Source organism: Leuciscus leuciscus, assembly GCF_965113295.1.
Source record: "Leuciscus leuciscus genome assembly, chromosome: 25".
NCBI lineage: Eukaryota > Metazoa > Chordata > Actinopteri > Cypriniformes > Leuciscidae > Leuciscus > Leuciscus leuciscus.
The window spans coordinates 14,139,321-14,161,626 of record NC_138724.1 but is presented as its reverse complement, the minus strand read 5'-3'; the positions used below and the strand labels follow the sequence as shown (position 1 = coordinate 14,161,626).

At 40.2% G+C, this 22,306-nt stretch overlaps 1 protein-coding gene across 17 annotated transcripts in view; it reads right to left on the bottom strand.

Moving 5' to 3' along the window:
- Positions 1-22,306, bottom strand: part of tjp1b (tight junction protein 1b) — a 114,884-nt gene that overhangs the window by 4,607 nt on the left and 87,971 nt on the right. For 12 of the 17 annotated variants that reach the window (XM_082158981.1, XM_082158991.1, XM_082158990.1 and 9 more), the window contains 19 exons: positions 18,013-18,140; positions 17,671-17,776; positions 17,428-17,578; positions 15,408-15,516; positions 14,227-14,446; positions 13,952-14,136; positions 13,652-13,747; positions 13,478-13,560; positions 13,165-13,375; positions 12,746-12,846; positions 11,397-11,750; positions 10,134-10,367; positions 5,901-6,815; positions 4,918-5,009; positions 4,242-4,463; positions 4,019-4,158; positions 2,541-2,964; positions 2,243-2,460; positions 1,088-1,231 (listed from right to left, as the gene is read on the bottom strand). In XM_082158981.1, coding sequence (XP_082015107.1) covers positions 1,088-1,231; positions 2,243-2,460; positions 2,541-2,964; positions 4,019-4,158; positions 4,242-4,463; positions 4,918-5,009; positions 5,901-6,815; positions 10,134-10,367; positions 11,397-11,750; positions 12,746-12,846; positions 13,165-13,375; positions 13,478-13,560; positions 13,652-13,747; positions 13,952-14,136; positions 14,227-14,446; positions 15,408-15,516; positions 17,428-17,578; positions 17,671-17,776; positions 18,013-18,140 — 4,133 coding nt within the window. The remainder of the gene's footprint in view (positions 1-1,087; positions 1,232-2,242; positions 2,461-2,540; positions 2,965-4,018; positions 4,159-4,241; positions 4,464-4,917; positions 5,010-5,900; positions 6,816-10,133; positions 10,368-11,396; positions 11,751-12,745; positions 12,847-13,164; positions 13,376-13,477; positions 13,561-13,651; positions 13,748-13,951; positions 14,137-14,226; positions 14,447-15,407; positions 15,517-17,427; positions 17,579-17,670; positions 17,777-18,012; positions 18,141-22,306) is intronic. The other 5 variants (XM_082158993.1, XM_082158989.1, XM_082158988.1 and 2 more) reach the window with 3 other exon arrangements.

Here is a 22,306-nt window from a genome sequence, read left to right as displayed (position 1 = left end):
TATTACCATTTTAATAATTTGACCTGGTCATGTGTAAAGGGACACAGTGCCACACTTAACTCTGAAAAACATATATTTAATAAAGTAGATTCATGTTTTATTTTGATTAATCGTGCAGCCCTATTTCACACTGCAGCTTAATTCAGTTGTCACTCCTTTTTGGGTGCTTAATCCTGTACACACAGCTCGATTATTCACAAGTCGAGTGACAACCGAATTTGCTCACGGGAAAACTTAAATCAAAAACAGCGAACATGTTAATTTGTTAGTATCCACATCTCTTTTACTGCCACAAAATGCCGCGTTATCCCCATGTCGACCATCGCATGATCAGGAGTGACTCCTGTATTCATACAAATGGAACAATTATTTTATTTGCAAGACTAAATCCCCTAAATTAATGTGGTTGTTATTCCCAAACCGTAGCAACACTGAACCTAATTCCTCTGTTTAGACTTGCCCTTTTCACACTGCAGCTAAATGCGGTAGTCACTCCCCTTTTGAACACTAAATCCAGTTCTGTACACACTTGAATTCAGTTATTTATGAGTGTGACAACCAAATTCTCTCAAAATACCAAATGTAAAACAGGTTAATTTGTTGGTATTTCTGGTTTACAGCCACAAGAAACACCACATTATCAAATGCCAAGATTAGGCATTTGATAATTTACTTTTAGCCATATGACATCCATATTTCTTGTTTATAGCCACATATCCGTGTTAACCATCACAAGAACAGAAGCTATTCTTTTATTCATCCACACAGAACTATAATTTAGATAGATTCACTCCTGGATGTCTTTCCCAAAAGATATGCGTCCGTTCCAGTCACATTAAACAATATTTCATGGATTAATTGTGAATAAATAAGAGCTGAAGAGACTGAGACTGATAATAATACGATACAAAGCAAGAGCACAGATTGTGACGTGAAAGCGTCTTGTGATCAGGATGGCTGTGTGAAATGTTAATTCAGAGAGCCCAGAAAATGAAACAAAACCAAAAGATGAATAAGCCTCTTCCAAGACGGCTTCAATCCCGATCCCAAAAGACCCATCAAAGGACAGAGAGAAAGGACAGCGTACCCGACGAGGAGTCGGAGGATTTTAGAGCAAAAGACCAACCATCAGGGGTCATAGACGCACAGTGTGGTAGACGCAGTTCCACGGGCTTCAGGAACTTCAGACCGTGAGGGCCGCACATCACCAGGGGACTGAGGAGAGTTTCACCTGGCAAAGTAGACATCGTCAAATAAGCTTCATACAGACAAACGTGTGCATAACATTCAAAACATACACTACTGTTCAAAGGTTTAGGGTTGGTGAGGTTTTGTTTTTGAAATAAGTCTCTTATGCTCACCAAGGCAGCCTTTCTTTGATACAGTAAAAACAGTAATATTGTGAAATATTATTACAATTTAAAATAATTGTTTTCTATTTGAATATATTTTAAAATGTAATTTATTCCTGTGATCAAAGCTGAATTTTCAGCATCATTACTCCAGTCTTCAGTGTCACATGATCCTTCAGAAATCACTCTAATATGGTGATTTGATGCTCAATAAACATTTATTATTATTATTATTATTATTATCATCAATGTTTAAAACAGTTGTGCTGCTTCATATTTGTGGGGAAAACACAATACATTTTTCCAGAATTATTTGAAGAATAAAAAGCTCAAAAGAACAGCATTTATTTTTCAAAATCTAGAATAAAAGTATTAATTTCTTTTCTTCATTTTTAATAATTCGGATGCTGACTAAAAAAAATTTCAATAATCTTCTAAACCATTTTCATAGAGCACAGAAATTGCTACTGTACATCTGGTTCAGTGTAAACAGTTTTAGCGCGAAACATTTGTTTGCTACTATTTTATACTTCATGTTTAGTCACATTGGAGTTTGTGTAAAGGTTAGTTTGCATACTTAATTCACATATGCAAAGCTTTTTTTCTCCTCTAAAGAACGACAAAAAATCAGTGTTTGTGCAAAAGTGACCCGGCCTTAAACGAAACACTCTGGCAAACATCTTTGTAGTTAGTCTTTCATCTTTTTCTAAGCGAGTTTTTGTCCAAATGTGTTTTCCCTAATGTGTAAAGGCACATCAAAGCTAACAAAACCTACAATACTTGAACGGGAAAAAAACACACAAAAAAAAAAACATACTAAAACAAAACGCAAGCAGAAAAATAAAAACAAACTAATAGCGTAATGCTGTACTCTGCGGAAGGATTCAGACCTTTCTCTTTGTCCAGAGGGGGCAGGATGCTGTTGTCCCTGCACACTTTGAAGTAGATCTCCTGCTCCACACTATCTGGGATGGCTCCTTGTGGGATAATGATGCTGACTCCTGTCTCTATGGAGCTCAACACCCCGCCGTTACAATTAAAGATGCCCCGTGCCGTGGCCACCACCGTGTGACCTTCATCCTCTTCGTCGTCATCCAGTGCGCTAGGGCTAGAAACAGAGGACAGTGAGTTGTTTGTTCAACAGAGGACATGAACGCTGATGTCCCGGACTGGCTTTCATCATCTTACCTGACGGGGATGGCCTTGGGAATGGCGTTGATGTTGTTGTGCTGATACTTGGGCCTGTTGTCCATGGTGCGTGTGAACGTGTCGACCCCGCTGTCGGTGTCCTGCGGCTGGGGTGAGATTTGAGGTTTCAGGTTGTTGTTGACGCTAGGCTTGGACTGCGTGTCGTTGGGAAGCAGGTTGTGGTTGAATTTGGGGCTCTCGAACTTGCGCTCGAAGGGTCGGGCCGTGCTGGTGTAAGGCTTGGGGACGTAGCGGTTGTAGCTGGTAGGGACGCCTAGCGTTTTGGGAGGAGCGTCCGTGCCGTTGATAGAAGACTTGGGGGGCAGGTAGTTGGTCTGGATGGGATCGTCCCGGGTGGGAGCTCTGAGAGCCGACAGGTCCGGTTTGGTTTTGGGGGAGCTGTGAGGATCTGGCAACGAGTTCACTGGAGATCAGAGAGAGGGATGATACACGCTTTAAAAACAATGCATTCAGTTTTTGCTGAGGTAACAAAATCACACAATTACTTTGGTATTGATTTCTAACATTTTGGCAATATGACAACATTGAGAATGTGGCCATACATTCCGTAAGAGGGTGCTACTTCAACTTTGGACACTTTTTATTATCTTTATTAATGGACTTCATCTTTTTATTTTTGTTATATGATGGTCTCATTTAAACTGTCTTGGCAACTTCATCATGTTTTCATTTTTTGCTATTTTAAAATGTTTAGATTTTATCATTTGATTTTGATCTACAATTATAAAATGTAATTATGAAAATCCATTACAATATATGAAATAAACCATCATTTTTGGTGTAAAATTACTCCAATTAAATAATAATAATAATAATAATAATAATAATAATAATACTACTTGCTGGGTTTGGGTTTCCCAAACAGACAGAAGCATTTTATAGTGCATTATTTTCAGTCACTCAGTAATTTTGTAAAATTATGCTATAATTGTGAAAATATGATTTGTTTCTATTAGGTGTATTTTACATAAAATGCTAGCTATGAGTTAAGAAATTTTATTCCAAAAATGTATGTATGTATGTATATATATATATATATATATATATGTATGCATATTAAATGATATAAAAAAAAAATAGTGTACAGACAGAAGCATTTTATAGTGCATTATTTTCAGTAATTCTGTAATTTTGTAAAATGATGCATTAAGTGTGAAAATATTTAGGATACATAAATTGCTAGATTTCAAATTCATTTTAGTAAGACAAAGGAGTCGGACATTTAACAAAAATGTTTGAAATGTCATTTTCAATCGCAGAATGCTATTAACCACTATACATCATTTGAGATATGATGGAAAGGACACTGTGTGAGAATATTCATGACTGTAGGGAAATATATGGCAGAACTCTCCAGTAATGTCTGTATAAACACTGTTGGACAGTAAGTAGTGACACTATTAATTAAATTAAACTAGTGAGAGTGTAAAAACTATATTTTCTAGAGTCATAGTCACCCTCGATGTTGCTGAGTTTGGGCAGAGCTGTGGGCGGAGCTGCCGGTGTGGGCTGGCTGTAGGGAGCAGGCGACGGGTTGACGGGCGGCACGGGCTCGTACCTCTTGTCCACAGGACTCACCTTCTCCACAGACTCCGTCCTGAAGCAGGAAGAGTGTGTATGACATACACTAGAGCACTGCCATTCAAGAGTAAGTACTGTGTTTCTAGCACTAGACGGTACCTGGCGAAAGGATATGCTATCTGAGGCTGAGGTGTTTTGGGCGGCTCGTGGAAGCGATTGACTCCGGTGTTGGGCTGACTCATGGGCTTGTTGTCAAAGCTGCGGCGGTCAAAGTACGACAGTTGCTTCCTATAGTACTCTTCATCTTCATCTGGGTCATAGTGGTTGGAGCGGACCACGTCGTTCCCTACACGCGTCTGAGGTTTCTGGGGCTCTGGAGCTCTAGGGGAAGAAGAAAATAATCAAAAGGAAAGCGCATAACTTCATATTATGTAACATCTAATGGTGGATCAACCAGCAGAGGGCACTATAGGATGACATTTGCATTCTTCACTACAATACATGTTTGCCACTTACTATTGTATAAAGTGTGTGATAGATAGATACATTTGAAGCCAAACAATAAAAATAAATAATTATTTTTCATTTTTAATCCAAGTTTGTGTAAGAATGTGGTCATTTGTGGCGATCCAATCTAATAGTTACTCCACACTGTCTAGCTAATGAATTTCCATGACTCCAAAAATATACATTCACTTATAATATTTCACTTTTTACTGTATTTTTGATCAAATATATTCAGCCTTGGTGAGCATAAGAGACTTCTTTCTTGAAAAAACATTCAAATCTTCCGGAAGCCACACTTCAGACTGGTAGTGTAAGTATGTGGCTGTACCTGTAAGAGGGCTTCTCCTGCTCTAGGTTGCTGAGAGAGTTGGCTTTGAGCACAGGACCAGGGGTGCTCACAGGTTTTGGGAGATCTGTGGGCTGAAGAAGAAAATACATCCGTTCTATCAACACAATGTCATTCACAAACTACATTCTTAAAGCTCCCCAATTATGCTATTTTAAAGGTTACTAGCTTTGTTTTAGAGGCCTCCTTCAATAGGTTTACATGCATTTCTCATAATATCCATTGCAGCATCAGTCTGTTGTGATTGGTCTACTTTGCTCTGATTGGTCAGATGGCCCAGTCTGTTGTGATTGGTCTACTCTGCTCTGATTGGTCAGATGGCCCAGTCTGTTGTGATTGGCCTACTCTGCTCTGATTGGTCAGCTGGCCGTCTGTTGTGATTGGTCTACTCTGCTCTGATTGGTCAATGACCCAGTTTGTTGTGAGTGGTCTACCACTTACAGCACGTGTCAGAAACGAAACACCCATCTGAACTTCAGGCCCGGAGGCTTCCTTAGCGCTTGATAAAAAGTATTATGAACAGCAACGATGGCGTCAGTTTTACAGTATCAATTTGAGGGCAGATCAATGTACAACAGAGGTAGGCCATAGGCTGGCATTATGCAATTTTTTTTTTTTTACAAACCTACGTAAGTCGAGCAGGAAGTAAAAATAAAACTCGTTTTAGGCAGTTCAGAATCGGTTCTTTCTTTTGGGAGACAATAACTTAATTTATCTGCACTTTGACCTTAGAAACCTGCAGACCTTTTACATTCAAAAACAGCCATATTACACACTTCATGGAAGATAATATCTGAAAAAGCATAATTGGGGCACTTTAAAGTCATCACCACAATATTAAGGTATTATGTGGCTGCTAAGGTGTTATGCATGTTGCGCTGTGGCAAATAAACATAATAAATTGTTATCTAATAAAGTGCTGAATGGAAAACTCTAGGTTCAGTATCAAGAGGACAGAAACGTACCCTAATTCCAGCTACATCTGCTGTGTCCTTGGCTCGGTCTACAGACACAGAGCGCTTGTTCTCAAACATTTTGACCCTGTTGAGCACAGACTGGGGCTTCATGGCAGGGTCGTCATCATCGTCATCTCTATCCCTGGGTGGAGGCGGCAATGGTTTGGACGCTGCCGGGTGAAGCGGTTCCCCTGGAGACAAGACGGCCTCGGGTTTGGGAGGCGGAGCGGGAGGTTCCGAGTTCATCACAGGCTCGTGCTGGGGCGCTTTATACGCTCGATTCGGAAGTCCAGGGTTGTACGAGGGTCTCATTGCAGAGTCACCATAATACTGTTTCGGCGGATCAGGGGAGCGATGCGTGTTGCCTGGGAAACCATGAGGCTCGGGCTCGAAAGGTGAGCGGGCATCGTAGGAGGCGGGAGGGGGCGGAGGCTCTTCGTAGCGCACCGGTGCAGGTTTAGAGTGCCGTGGCCGGTTATCGTAGCTCATTTGGGGCATACCATCATACTGGGACTGAGGGGGGCTGAAATCCCGGGTGGGGCCGTCCTCGTACGGAGAGCGGGGTTCGTACCCCAGAGGTGCAGGAGGCGGCTGGTGGCCCTGAGGGTAGCCGGGCGCAGGTGGCGGTTGGGGTGAAGTCTGCTGGTCGTAAGGGGGCCACTGCTCATTGTAGTGAGGCACGCGGTTGTCGTAGTGCAGGTGCGCGTCGTAATTGTGAGGCTTTGGTTGTGCGTAGCCGCCACCGTCATAGCCATAAGGCGGGTGGTCGTACTGGCGGTATGGCTGTTGGTCCTGGTAGACGGGCTGGTGGCTGTAGGATAGCGAGGTGGGGGGGCCTAAAGGCTGCTGCTGGGGAGGGGGAGGCTTCACACCGTGGTTCACTCGCACCGGCTCATCTATGCTGTACAGATCCTTTTTGTACATCTGTGAGGGATTAAATGTCAACTGTCAGAAACTGATTGCTAGAAAAGTGGATTTTCAACTGGATATGAGAATTTAGTGCAAACAGAACCTCAGTCATTAGAGGAAATTAAATCTAAGATAAGAATATTTTTAAGGGTGAAAAACAGGCAAAGGATTTAAAATGAACTGCAATGAAATATAAAAATACTAGATTAGCTTTTCCTTCTGGAAATACAAGTGCTTGCAAGGTAGTAAAACAGATTTGGGTAAGGCTTTGGTTTGCGGAGTGCAAGAAATCAACACATGGCAAAGCCATTTTTGGAGTGTAAAAGCAGCTGTAAATAGTCGTCTCAGAAATGTTCACCAACACGAACCATGGAAGAAAAGAAAAGAAAATCAATAAAACCAACTTTATTTCTTAAAAGAAAAAGTACATTTACAATCGCAGAGGACTGCATATACATATGGTTAGAAACAAAACATTACTATTAGAAGGCAAGACTAGAAATAGACTAGAAATATTACGTTTTTTTTTTTATAAAATATGTAATAAAGTTGAATATATGAACCAATGAATATATGAATGCTTGATAAGTATAAACAGTGGAGCCTTGCAAGCACTAAAATTTAACTCACTCCTGATCAGAAAAAAAACACATTAATACCGGATTAGTTCCTTATGCAATAAAACAAGCATCTTATCTGTTTATTACCCAGCTCTACATTTCTACAGTTTGATAAGAAGCCCTTCAAACCTCCACTTGGAAACACTACTTTGATTCGTCATCTTTACAAAAATCTAATAAATGTATAATATGTCCAAGTGGAGCAATAAAGATGCCTTATGTCTTGAAAGGCTCCTTCTCAAGTTTCAAAGTATAGCCTGAAGACAGTCGAGCTGTAAAAGGTCCAACGCCTCCTATAAGTAATTTTAACAGTGAAAATCACAAAATCTCTTACATAACGTCTTCATCTATGAAAAAAAACACTGGTTATGAAGACATTATGCAGAATTAGTCCGGTCGTTTTCCTTTTACATTGCTGTAAGTACTGTCTGCAGGTTAAATGAACATGCAACTACAGAATTCCATTCTTGCAAATCAGGGAAAGGTCCGTTTGCAATTCAGCGACGCGTCTACAGTGCATCTAGCGGCCGTCCGTACAGGTGTGATTCAGGTCAAAGCCAAACGCTACAGTTACGGCTATCACTACAGATTAGGGCCAGGCGATATAGCTCGAAAAAAACAACCAAATTTATTTCCAGTCTTTTGACGCCATTAAATATTGCAATATTTATGCGTTTGCTCTGAAACAGAGGAACCACGGTTTAAATTAAACCACAAAGTACATTCAAAATGATTAATGTACAAACTAAAATGCAGTAAAAAAATAAATGCTTTTTCTGAATAAAGATTTCAAATCATGAAATCGTTTTTTTTACTTAATAAACAAAATGAAGAATTATATAAAGCATTATATATGCATTTTAATATATGAAGAAATATGACTTAAACCTTTAGGTGCGTTCACGCCATGTCCGAATTACCGTAATTACAAGCTTCGTACTATTACAAGCTTTTCAATCATCGTTGAACTCCTTACAACTTGTAAACTCAGAATTTTCTGAGAGCTTGCAGAATGTCAAGTCAAGTCAAGTCAAGTTTATTTGTATAGCGCTTTTCACAATACAGATTGTATCAAAGCAGCTTCACAGTATTAAATTAAAATAATACAACAAAGTTTGTTTCAAGAGGAATTTATTGATTGATAAAATTAAATTAAATATCCCCAAAATATCCCCAACTGAGCAAGCCAAAGGCAACAGTGGCAAGGAACCGAAAAACTTCATCAAGTGACCTAATGGTGTCCTAAAACTCCATCAGGTGACCTAATGGAGAAAAAAAACCTTGGGAGAACCCAGGCTCAGTCGGGGGCCAGTTCTCCTCTGGCATTTATGAGCTAGAGGCCGGATTGTAGTTTGAACTGTAGGATTATATGAATGCCTGGCTGAAGAGATGCGACTTTAATCTAGTTTTAAACTGGGAGAGCGAGTCTGAGCAACGAACAGTATCAGGAAGACTATTCCAGAGTTTTGGAGCCAAATGTGAGAATGCTCTCCCTCCTTTGGTGGTTCTGGATATCCTAGGTATGACCAAAAGCCTTGAATTTAGTGATCTTAAAGAGCGCGATGGATTATAGGGTGATAAAAGATCCGTTAAATAGACTGGAGCTAAGCCGTTTAGGGCTTTATAGGTCAGTAGCAATACCTTGTAATTAATACGGAACTTTATAGGTAACCAATGCAGTGATGATAAAATCGGTGTTATATGATCATATTTTCTTGATCTAGTAAGAACTCTAGAATGCTGCAGATTAATTTTGCCGTTGATAGTGTTGCCATAGAAACGCTCAGAGTAGAACGTCACGGGTATCTATGGTAAATTACGGTAATGGCGTGAACGCAGCTTATTAGCGATAACGCAAAAGAATCAGTGAATCACAGATATGAATTGACTCCTTTTAGTGGACAGTTTGTACTGATTCAAGGAAATAATTCAAATTTGCAAAAGACTCAAACTCTTAAATTCTTAAAACTGAATTAACTAAAACCTAAATATCTTAAAACTTTAAGGGTGTTTTGCTAGTTACATATAAATCAAAGATAGTATAAAAACACTCTCATGGGTCGCAAGACAAGGACGGAAACTAGTCTAAAGGTGTGGTCACATTTATCATTGTTTTGCACATTTTTGCTGGCGAAATCCTGACAATTTTAATCCACGCAATCGGGAATTCCATATGAGGGCAAAAGATTCGCTGCATTGACCAACTGAAGTCGACTTCCGTGTCATTCATCAATACAATGACAAACTCTTTTTGGCCACGAAATTTTGCTAATGTGACCACACCTTAAAAACAATCTTCAGGAAACGTATAAAAAGCGCATTGAAAGTCATCGCCACACATTCACAAAGTCGCTTTGTTTTAACATGAATATTCAATATATCGCCCAGCCCTACTACGGACAGAACAAGCTGCAAGAAACATCATAAATTAGGAGCCATGCAAGAGGAAGTACGAGGCACCGTGGGAGGACTTATGCAACGGGCCCTCGTCCTCCTGTGGTGCATGTGTACCAGTTACACAGTCTCTGGCGTAGTGTCAGAGGAACACACGCAGCACACACGCGTGGGGTGGGCGGAGCATTCATGCAGACAGTGGAGTGGGAGGAGTCAAAGAAAAGAGTGATAGACACAGGCAAGGTTGAAAAAGAGAGAGCTGGGCTGAACCGGGCCGAAACGGGCCGGGAGCGGGTCCAGCTTCCGGTTGTGCTGGTACCTTTGGATCTGGGCCAGGAGGAAGCAACTGGTGGGGGTCGTGTGTTGGGGGCTGAGCGAGCTCAGGTTCGGGCTGGGGGTCGGGAACGGGGACGGGGCTGTTAAGGGAGTCGGCCTGAGGGGTGCCAGGCGGCTCCTCTGGGTTCGTACCCGCTAGTGGTGTGGAGGGTTCGACAGCAGGGGACGCTGCTGCCACTGCAGAGGGAGGGGGCGGAGAGGCCTGAGCCTCGGCTTGCTGTGGAGTACGGGGCAAAGAGGTTACAGACACACGCCGCCAACAGCACCAGCTACAACTAGCAGCTACGACCACCAAACTAGCTCACATGAAGTGTGTATCAGAATGAAATAGTGTCTTTAGCTTTACAGGAAGCAGAAAAATAGTTAGTGGTCCAGTCCTGCTGCATATGCAGTTTAAAATATTATTGGGCAGAAAATGAAGGTTTACATTTCAGATAACGTCCCAAAGGAAGGTAAATGGGGTCTACTATGCAGTGCATTTTCATATTCTGATCACATCTTTCCATATAGTTTTTATATTGAGCTCATATATAATTGGTAATCAATTTAAAAAACCTTTCCTGTCCTCAATTTCAGATTTCTGTATATCCTAATGACCTTAGTCCTAAAGACTAACTTTATCCTTTGAACAGTTCCTTAATATTATCCTCCAGAAGTGACATCAGCACAAAAATCAGAAAGCATTAGCAAACGATTTTATGTAATTCTGTGATGTTTTATGTTATTAATTGGTTTGTCTGACTTACAATTATAGAAATTAGTTATATTCCCAAATAAATAATAATAATAAAAAAAACTGTAAACAAACTGATATTTAGCTTACATAAGCTAAATAAATACAAAATTTAGCAAGCCAACAGGCTAGATATTTAGCAAACTAGCACCTCTATATAAGGTAAACAAATGATGAATCTAAAAATAATAATTAAATAAAACCCTTATGCAAGCTAACTTTCTTCACTAAGCAATGGCTGACTTTAGATCCTGAAAGTTTCCATCCTGTTCATTTTCTTGTCAGTGTGTGATGAAGTTATATAATTTTTTTTTTATTATTAAGTTCCTGAGTGTCTTTTATAGAAATACTTCATTAAATTACAACACGAGTGTATTCTTTTTTTTTTAAGTTAGAGAGTTCAAAAAGCACTGCATAGCAGAAATGACCAACATTATGCTAAAACTAAGAGAAGTCCCTCTAAAATGAACGAAGTAACAAACACACACACATAATGGTACTTCTGTTCCGTACCTGCTGAGGCGCTGCCATTTTAAACCCAGCCGGGTCAATGCGGTTAACCGGCTCTGGTTGCGGCACAGCATGCTGGTAGCTCGGGTACCCGGCTGCGTCCTGGATGACCGGCGGGTCCTCTCGGACAGGTTCGGATGAGCGCGTGATGGCAGGCTCGCTGGGCAGGCCCACCTCATCGTTCATAGTCTCATCCAGCTCCTGGTCGGTGTAGGCGCCGCCCTCCGTGTCGGTGTCTTCATAGTCGGAAGTGTGGCGGCTGTCAGTGCTGTACATGCTGTACTCGCTGCCCGGTGCCGAGAGGTAGGAGAGGCGGTCGTCGTGGATATCAAGGTCATCGTCAGGAGCACCATCTGCCTGCAGGCCGAGAGGGGGAGGGAGGGATGGTTAGGATGAGTTTGAGGACCCACAGCAGTGGAAATGAAATGACGGATGGGTGAGAGCGGAAACCAATGCATATCAAACGCCTTGGACTAAAGCAGGACTAATCATCTAAGCTCTGCTTTTTGCTCTTAAACGTTTTTTTATTTTTTTTTTCACTATAATAAAAAATTATAAATATTATTACACAGCTACTTACCAAATAAATAAATAAATGAACAGACATGAAATATTGTTTTTGAGCTGAAATTATTTTAGGGTTGCACAATATATTTGTACCATATCGGATATTGGCCGATATTAGACTTTTTTTTTAAATCATATCAGATACATATCGGCTGATATTTATATTCATATGTATTAAATTCGAAACAGTTATCCAATAAAAACGTATTCAGATGTTGGCGGTTTTAGTGCTGTCAAAATAAAAGTCCCCGTTCTGACCTTTATCAGCCAAACCGAAAAACGTAAAGGCCGATAATTTAAAAATAGAAACCGGCCTTGTTAATGTATAGGTTGACCAATATTTACAATTACAGTTATATAAGTATTATTTTTTTATTTTATAATTAGAAGTTTTGCTTCTAACACGTATTAACCAAACAGAAAACGTAAAAGGCTAATGCCGATCATAAAAAAAAATAAAAAAAAGCTAAATCTTGGCTGATATATCGGGGTTGTTGATGTATAGGTTGACCAATATTTAAAATTAAGTTATATAATTATTATTCATTCATTTATACAGTGTAACTATAGAAAAATATTTTACCACAGAATGACCACAACTGACTATTCAGAATCAAGTATTCTAGATAGCAGTCCAGTAATGTATTGTATAAGACACATAAATGGGGGTGGGGTTGAGTTGAGACAGGTTGCTGACCCCTCACCTAAGGCGTTTGGGTTGGGGGGCTCTAGACAAAGAAGCAACATGTCTAGATATTGGGACACGGAACTGTAGAGAAACTTACCTTGCCCTCTGAGACCCAAACCAACTGGTTCTGTTGCTGCTGGATGGTCTCTTTCAAAGCGCCGTACCACCCGTCGTTCATGTTGTTCAAGTTGATGGTGGCTAAAAGGAAGCAGAGTCGCAATTAATTCTGTGAGCAAATCACAGCATTGTGCTAATAACTAACAACAACTAGTGCAATCCTAACCATTAAAAATAATAAGTGGTGACCTATGACTTAAATTTCACTCTGTTCCTCACACAAAGCTACTTTAGACAACGTTTATGGTCCTTTTGCATCCTCCTTAATTCACTTTCATTATATGGACAAGTCCATATAAGGTCATTATATGGAAAATGTCTTCTTTTGTGTTCCACGGACTAAAGAAAGTCATAATTTTGCAACGACATGATGTTATTTCGATGTTTTGGTCTACTCACTGGTGAAGAGATGATGGTTGTTCTTTCTCAGTTTGAGAGCGCGCTCGTACAGCTTTCGGGCGCTCTTCCTGGACTCGGAACAGAGCCTGGTCCTCATGTTCTTGACACCCTGCTTGCTGTCTGGATTCAGGAACACCACGATGGGGTACCACTGAGCGTAGTTCAGACGATCCACCGCGTTGGGTGTGATGTCCAGCACGGCATGCTTGTCCTAGCAGCACAAACAGAATCATGAAACTCCAGCTGTGTCTTTGCTCACGAGCCGAGCAGAAGGAAAGCGGGATGGCAGTTAACTAAATTATTCCATACTCACTCGGTCAATGATCTGTTTAATGGTATGGAGACGAATGATTCCAGAGCTGCGCTGGTCTGTCCCCGCGTCTCTGGGTTCACTCTCTGAGAGGAGGAGAAGACGATAGGTTTATAAAGATTCACCTTCTAAATATTAAAGAAAAAACGACATAAAATCTCAGTACACAAAACTCACTTGCAAGTTCAAAGAGGTCAGCCTCCTCTCTCGACAGTTTCTCTCTTGCGACATCCGCAATAGGCCCGAAAATGACCACTGGCCTCAAGAAACCAGCTTTTATGCAGGAGAAACAACAGGTTAACTAGATTTATACAAAACTGCTGTCCTTCAATGTAAATCTATCAGATTATTTCCTGCAAACATCAACAGATGGACATCAACCATCAAACATCAACAAACTGATTAGCAAAGTTTAAAAACAACAGATGTCAAAACCACAAATAACTAAAGCAACTAAACCAAGAGCAGGTGCCGTACCTTCTCTAAGCACCACTCTTTCATAAGCAGGGAACTTTGTTTGGACGGGCTGAGCGGAAAGGTCCTCTCTGCTCTTCCTCAGGTTTCGTTTGGAGCTACGGAGGCCTCTGAACCTCCAGAAGTCGGCCCGATCCCCTCCTGGAGTCTTTGGGAGAGTGTACTGGACACTCGATAGCTGCTCAGCCCTGCAGGACACAAAACATCAGTCCAAACTTGAATGACAACACTTCAAACAAGCATGACTGAATTCCAACTAATAGAAATGGTTTCAGTACCTATTCTTGTTGGGGATGATGCCCCGCTCCACCTCCTGGTGGTTCTTGCCGATGCGGATGGCGAGCCAAGAGCCCAATTTGCCATTGTAAAGGGTGTCAACCACTCTAAAGACCTCACCCTTGTTGAAGCTCAGGCCGTAGGGCGACTCCTTCTCATACTCAAAATGGGTCCTGATGTAGAACGAGTCACCAACGTCGGACTCTACAATGCGTCGGTACACTGGGAAGAAAATACATTTATATTATTATTATTTAGCAGCAGTCCTGCTTAAAAACTTGAACCAGTTTAAGGTGGTTTTGCTGGTCAGTCTAACAAGTGCCAAAAAAAAACCCATCAAGTACCAGAGTAGCCTGACCAGTGAGTCTTGAGTAGGTTGTAAAAGATTCCATCCCTCCACAGAATCTTTTTGCCCTTTGACATTATATTATCAAAACCAAAATAGTCAAATTAAACTTTTATTTTACTTTGTGTTGTCAGTTAACTTTTAGTTAACAAGCTAACAACCTAGCTTAGAATAGTGTTAACTGGTTAAAAAAAGCTGTTTCGATTAGTACGATTCCGATCGTCCACTGAGATGGAAAAAGATAACCGATTAACCTACTAGCTAAGCATAACGGTAACTGGTCAAAAAAAAAAAAAAAAAAAACTCTTTTGATTGGCTAGAATAAGATATCATGATAACATGTTAATTTTTGATCAGGCATTGACAACTTGGCTAACTAGCATACCATAGCACTAAATGTTACAAAACATTAAAATAACACTCATTTTCACACATTTACAAGTGGTGCTCACTGCAGAGCCAAACGACATTCAGCTCCACCTCTCTGGATGATTAAAATTACATTAAAAAAAGAAAAAGAAATTACATTCAGAGAAGGGCTCTTCTCCCATGGCTCTGCAGTGCAGCACATTTAGGCAATTAGGCCATAAAGAATTGATTGGATGTTATCAAGCTAGGTTATGATAATTATTAGTTAAATTATTTTGTAAATGAAAACACATTAACATGCTCGTCCCTCATTTTCTGCTGATGTTACAACCAAAAAGCTATTTAGGCATTGTTGTAACAAACTCAATTAAGTCTTTGTCCATTTTGGAACTTTTGTTGATCTAATCAATTCCTGATGGATAAAATCAAGCCTGCCCTAAATCAAGACCTGACAGATTGCATCCTCACCATCTTTCTTTTTCTGGGCTAAGATGGTGACCTCCTCTCCTTTGGGCAGGTCGAGCAGAAACAGCACTGCCTCCTCACGGATGATGTTCGCGAAATCCACGTTGTTTACCTGGAAAGGGTTCGAAGAAAAGCTAATTAGAACACTCTAAAAGGGACTAATGAATGGGCAGAAAGTTTCAAGAGGCAGGTTTGTGAAAAAAGTGTGATTGGGTGGTGGGTGGTGAGGTTTGCGAGAAAAGGGAAAGTGACAAATGTTCTGAATAAAGAATAAGCATGTTGGAAAAACCCAGCGAGGAAAAGAAAGAGGCTGCGTTTGGCAGCGAGGTGAAGGAAACCAACGTCACCGGGGAAACCATCCTGAGAGAAGGCAAGCATCTTCACACACTGAGGTTTAATGCCATCCATACAGCACAAGAGGGACATTTTGGAAGGGGGAACCGCCATAAAACTAAGACTGCCATTAAAGAGCCCGTAAACAGAAGGTTATAAAAGCCGGGACACCAAATCTCCCTTCACCCACAGGCCTTTAAGAGTCCCACTCCGGTTATTCATCACAAGAGCTAAACGCCACCACAAACAACAGGCTGAACGGCTAAGAAACTGTAAGAGATGCAATAGCTTGAGCACAAACCAAGCAGGTATAAAAATCAGATGCACATTCACACACACACACACACACACACACATTGTGTTTTCATGTTTTATAGGGACTTTCCACAAAAGTAATGATTTTTATACTGTACAAACTGTATATATTCTATCCCCTTACACTAACCCTACCCCTAAACCTACCCATTACACAAAAACTTTCTGCATTTTTTCATTTGCAAAACACAATTAGTATGATTTATAAGCGGTTTTCACCAACGGGACCAAAAAATGTCCCCACAAGGACTAGTATTTCTGGTATTGCCATCTTTGTGGGGACATTTTTTGTCCCAATAATGTAGGGTTTACAAGGCCACACACACACACACACACACGTCATCATACCAATTATTAGCAAAAAGTTAAGGCAGCATCACATGTATTTTTTGCAGATGATTCTGCGATGAACTCAAAATTCAAAAGGATTCTATATTATAAACAACATTTATACAATATTGAAATGTATCATAAGAAACCGGTTCTAATAGGCTTATAAATAACTGTTTTACCTATTTTTATTACAAAAATGCATATTATATTATTATAAAAATGGCTCGAGAAGTATTTTTCCCATTCATTTATTAGCCTTTAATGTGCGCTTATCTTTATGAGGGAATTATCTACATGAAGCACAAGTAATCAAATCAAAAGTTCAATGTTCATATACACTTCATTTAAAAAGTCTGGGGTCAGTAAGATTTTTTCTAAAGAAATTTCATCAAGGGCGTATTAAGGCCCGGGTATACTTCATTTTCTGTGCAAGTATATATATATTTATATGATAAGTATAATCCTTTGGCTGTGAGCATGGAAAGACACGTTCAATGCACTATCAAGTTGGTAATAATAAGAAACATTTCTTGAGCAGCAAATCATCATATTAGAATGATTTCTGAAGGATCATGTGACACTGAAGACTGGAGTAATGATGCTGAAAATACAGCTTTGATTACAGGAATAAAGTACATTTTAAAATAAATATATTCAAATAGAAAACAGTTAAGTGTAATAATATTTCACAATATTACTGTATTTTTCATAAAATAGATGCAGCCTTAGTGTCAGACTTTTAAAATATTACAGAACCCAACAATTTGAACAGTAGTGCATTTATAAATGTACACATTTATACACAAATTGTTTGAGAGTGAAAAGAGATTAACTATTACATAATTCGCAATGCATCATGGGAGTGGGCAGTTACTGTCGAGTTCTTTTGCCATAGTTCTTGCTTCCACAGTAACGGTGACTGTCCTTTTGGTTGCTAGTGATCCACCAATCAGACAGTCTCCTGATGACCTTTAGAAGAGGCTGCCTATGTAGACAGCTTTTGTAGACTGAAGTTTTTGCAGTAATTAATCAGTGAACTCACCCTGAGAATCTGGTCTCCCTCCTCCAAGCCCTCTTTAGCAGCAGGACTGTCCTCCAGAACTCCCGCCACAAATATCCCGACATCATTCCCACCAGCGAGTCTCAATCCAACACTCTCGCCCTTCTTAAACTTCACCAGCTTCATGCTCGGCCTGAGGGTGGACACACAAACATGCATCTAGGGACGTTTCATTTTCAACATCTCTAAAACAGTTTTGAGTTTGGGCAAGTTGGGGAGACGCACCGTAAAATGCTGTCATCATTTGTGACGCTGGGCACAGGGGCGTCTGCCGGACTAACAGGCAGGTCCACGTCAGGCTGGCCAGGTTGAGCGTACACAGGCTTGGGCTCTGAGGAGATCAAAGCACATTGAATATGTGAGTAAAACACACACACACAGAATTGTCACCACATGAGCTTGTCGCACACTGGGAGGTCAAAGACGCCCAGCGGGACGAAGCAGGTGGGAAGACACTGTCACAACTGACAAACTCCTGCTGCTCATCACCAGCTGCGCACGAACACAAGCACACGTGCACAGGCAGAGAATGTTTGATCAGTGTATCCATGTGTAATGACCTCTGACCTGGCAGAGGGGGGAGCTGTTTCTCTTCTCTGGCTGCGCTCTGCTCTTTCGGCATCTCCTCCACCATCTTAGCAGGTAGAGGAAGCGGCCCGGCCTTGGAGATCTTGTCTTCATCACGGCTCCTGTGACTGGGGGTGTCAAGAAGAAAAGCTGTTAGAATCCCACACAGGAAATTATTTCATGCATTAGTCTTTAATGAGCGTAAATGCAGTAAATCTGTGGACGAATCAATCTTTGAAGTTGTTTCTTTTTAATGATTTGGTCAAACTGATATGAGAAGCCATTTAAATCAGTGGATTGTGTGTGACAAGGTTGTTTTGAAGTAAAACAATAAGGGGAGTGATATGGTTGAACCATAAGCAATGCAAAATTCTCAGAACGAATCTTCTTCAATATGGAACAAATACAATTAGGATCTCAACTAGAGTGACATCAAACTCAAATATCTACATTTACATGATGTAAAAAAAAAACTAAAAAAAACACTGATTTGTAAAATTAATCGATAATAATATTGACTTTTGCCAGTGTTGAATGATGAATCAGTTTTAAATAATGATTAGTGAATCAGTCTTCTGAATTCATTGAAAGAATTTAAATGAACCAAATCTCTAACATGAAACAGACTTCCCAAATTGATTTCACTAATTACTGTTATGTATTGTACAAAACGGAACTTATTATAACTTAAAATATGACTATATCACTATTATTGATTCACTAAATACTTATTTTCTTACAAAAAGGGACATGCAAATAGCCAAACTACTGGAAACATTTTTGAACGATGACTGAAACGAATCAGTAATCTCGTTCTCTTTGAACAAACCAAATCACTAAAATGAATCAGACCTCCAAAAATCAACTTTACTGACTGGTATCCATTTAAAAACATCAGATATCAGATATCTGCCTAACGTCTGGAAACACTAACACACTTTAAACTACGGTAATCAGTTTTTTGTTTGTTTACTTATTTATTGAAACAGTATAAATAAAATGTGATCAAATGAATCAAGACATATCAAATTCACTTTTAAAAGCTAAACACATTTTCTCCAAAGGCCACAAACATTCTCGACACAAGTACTCAAACGCAGATGTGAACGCTTGGCAAACCAAATCGATATCGGTATATCAATGAAGTACTTTAACACGCAATCTTGTGTTGTTGTGGCGGTAACCGACATCAGTACTCCAGGCGGCGAGAGAGTCACTCTCATATATCTGTGCTATTAAAACCAGAGGTCAAGCATTGAACTTACTTTAACAAACTTGCTCGACAAGATTCTTAAATTGTTGCTCCACTATGACAGTAGTTGACCTCAAAGAACTGACACTTTACGTGAATGTCCACTATAGCGCCCCTTGTGGCAACGCTGAGAATGCAAAGTGTTTGCGTTCATGTACTTGGTAGAGTATGTTTCAGGCCGTAAATGAATGTACATCAACAACACACCTGTAAACCAAGACACTGAAAATATACGGTACAGTGTGGAATGAGATGAGCTTTGTGCTGTTCGGTTAAAGCTTTTGATGATTAATGCATGCTCTGCTCACAGCAGGACAACCAAAAAAACAACGCCGCTTTTTCCACACTATCGAGCCTAAGCACACAACCCATAAAACACTGTTTACACTGAAAGACAAATGGCAGATGAGAGCGAGGTAGATGGGGAGAGAGGGAGGACGTTGTGTGGCTAGGGCAGCTAGGTAGTCTTGAAGGTCACAGCTGTGTTTTGCAGCTCCTTTGTTGGACTATATTTAGCGCAGACCATCTGATCTGGAGTAATGGAGGAGAGAGAGAGAGAGAGAGAGAGAAAGAAAGAGACGACAAAGAGAAAAGGACTCCAGGTGCACCACCGCCATTGAGGCTCTCCAAAAATCGGCACATGGCCAAAGATGACGGGTCCTGCCCGTGACCTTTATTGTCACGGTAAACAACAGCGGGCGACATCCACGAATGCAGAAACTCTCCATCTCTGCAGGGCCGCCACATGTGGTCCTGTTTTATTCATGACAATGACGAATATCTTTCCCAGCAACGGTGTGGCGCAATAATAAGCCTTGGCTGATTGAAGATAAGTGTATGGCATAATGCACTATACCTTAAAGTATTAAAGATGCCATTGTGCACTCGAGGCTCTTTACAGTTATAATAATCAATAAAATTAACTACAAGACAAAAAATGCTTGCAATTTCATTGCACGTTGCGCTCTGTTTCGAAGAAATATGGCACTCTGATACGGGGATGTGATGAGTGTTTATTCTCAACAGGAAATTAGATGTGTAATTCAGTATGTCCTTAACTGGGACCTAAATTTTACATCGGACATTAAGTGCCGACCCAACACTTTTTTATAGTGCAAAAGCGAACAAAAATGTCCTTAAATTAAACACCAAAATGTCTAAACACTACTAGTTTTGAGAATGAGAGCATGCTCACGTTGGCATCTGCCTGATTTGGCTAGCGTCCATCTAGTGCACAACAACCTAAAATATCGTAGAGTCCGACTGAACGTCATAGAGACTTTGAAATCAACATACCAAAAAGTTGATAATCCTATTTAGTTTGTGATGCACCAAACACTGGTTTAATTCTCTAATCTTTCATTGAAAGAGAAAATGGAGAGAAGAACTTGGCAGGACATCTTAAAACACTTTCTTTCCTCTTTGTTAACATGCTGGTAAAATTAACCAAGCAAGAGAAAAAAAAAAAGTTGGATCTTGTTCGTACACAAGGTTCAAACCAATCTCTATGATACTTCTCAATGGCAGTTGTTCAGCAAATGCCATGATGTGACTAATCACTCTGAAACATCATGATTAGTCTGACTGGCTGATGGCAACACAAGGACGTCCACGAGACGTAAAAGGTAGCAGACGGGCAAAACTAGAAATACATTTTGATTTATATGTGTGTGTCTTCTCTAATGTTCTCAGTGGGACAGGAAGTTCTGCTTCATGTTCTCAAACATCCCAGCTAAGAGTCAACGTTCTCAGAACATTCTGACACGGTTCTCTAAGAGTTTTGCACAAAGGTCTTCCAGTGATGATAATAGAACATTCTTTCAAAGTCATCTGGTCTTCCTATGATGTTTGCAAAATGACAAGATGGAATGTTTTCTTACAGTTCACTTCAAAATGAAAATTCTGTCATCATTTACTCACCCTCAAATCTTTATGAATTTCTTTCTTCTGCTGAAACCCAAAGAAAGATATTTTGAAGAATGTCGGGAACCAGACAGTTGATGGACCCTATTGACTTCCATAGTAGGAAAAAAATATTATGGAAGTCAATAGGGTCCATCAACTGTCTGGTTACCGAAATTCTTCAAAATATCTTTCTTTGGGTTCAGCAGAAGAAAGAAATTCATAAAGATTTGAGGGTGAGTAAATGATGACAGAATTTTCATTTTGAAGTGAACTATTCCTTTAATATTCCAATCACTGAGAAAAAAAACTTTTTCCAGAGGACTGATTACTGTTCAGAGAACATTCAGAATAATATTTTAATAACTTAAGGGGAATGTCATAAAACATTCATAGAACATATTTTATTAGTTGGTACCACCGACATGGTGCCTCGCCCATTCTGGCAGCATTCCATGTTTCCAGCCCCCAAAAAAAGGTGGTTCTCAGATAATTTGACTCCTCAACGGTTCCATCCATTAAACCTGAAGGAATTCAGTGATGTTCTTATCAGAAAAGGTTTACAAAGCAACAACTAAAGCTTTCAGGACACTGCCTCGGTCTTCACCGATTCCAAATGTTTGTGTCTACGCACATGGTGCAGGTGGTGCTTCAATCCTATTGGACGACTTTCAAGGATGGTTGGCAGAGCAGATGTGCCTGTAATACCAAGAACTCTCTAAGGCAGAGAACTACTACTACAAATGATGTTAAAAGAAGCATGTTTTCGCCAACACTGCGAAACTGACAGCAGCGTCCCTTTGGAGCATGTGTGTATTGTACGTTACCGACAGACACCCCTATACTTGTCTTTGCTCAGCAGGAAAGGGGTAACAGCTGAGACCAGTTCTGTGAAACTGAATAAATGAGAATGAATGGAGGGATATGTTTGATGTCAGAGACGCATGCTGGGATTAGGCACACAAACCAATGAATTTCCCTGTACGCAAGTTGGTTTGTTGGGCTTCATTCCCTTCGCCAGGGTTGTGACGTTGGAATGATGAAATGAACATGTCAAGTAGTTTGCATACATTTTCAGCATACCACACACACACGTTGGGTTACATCACTTTGTGAAGCGCCCCCGTCACATGCTTTAGT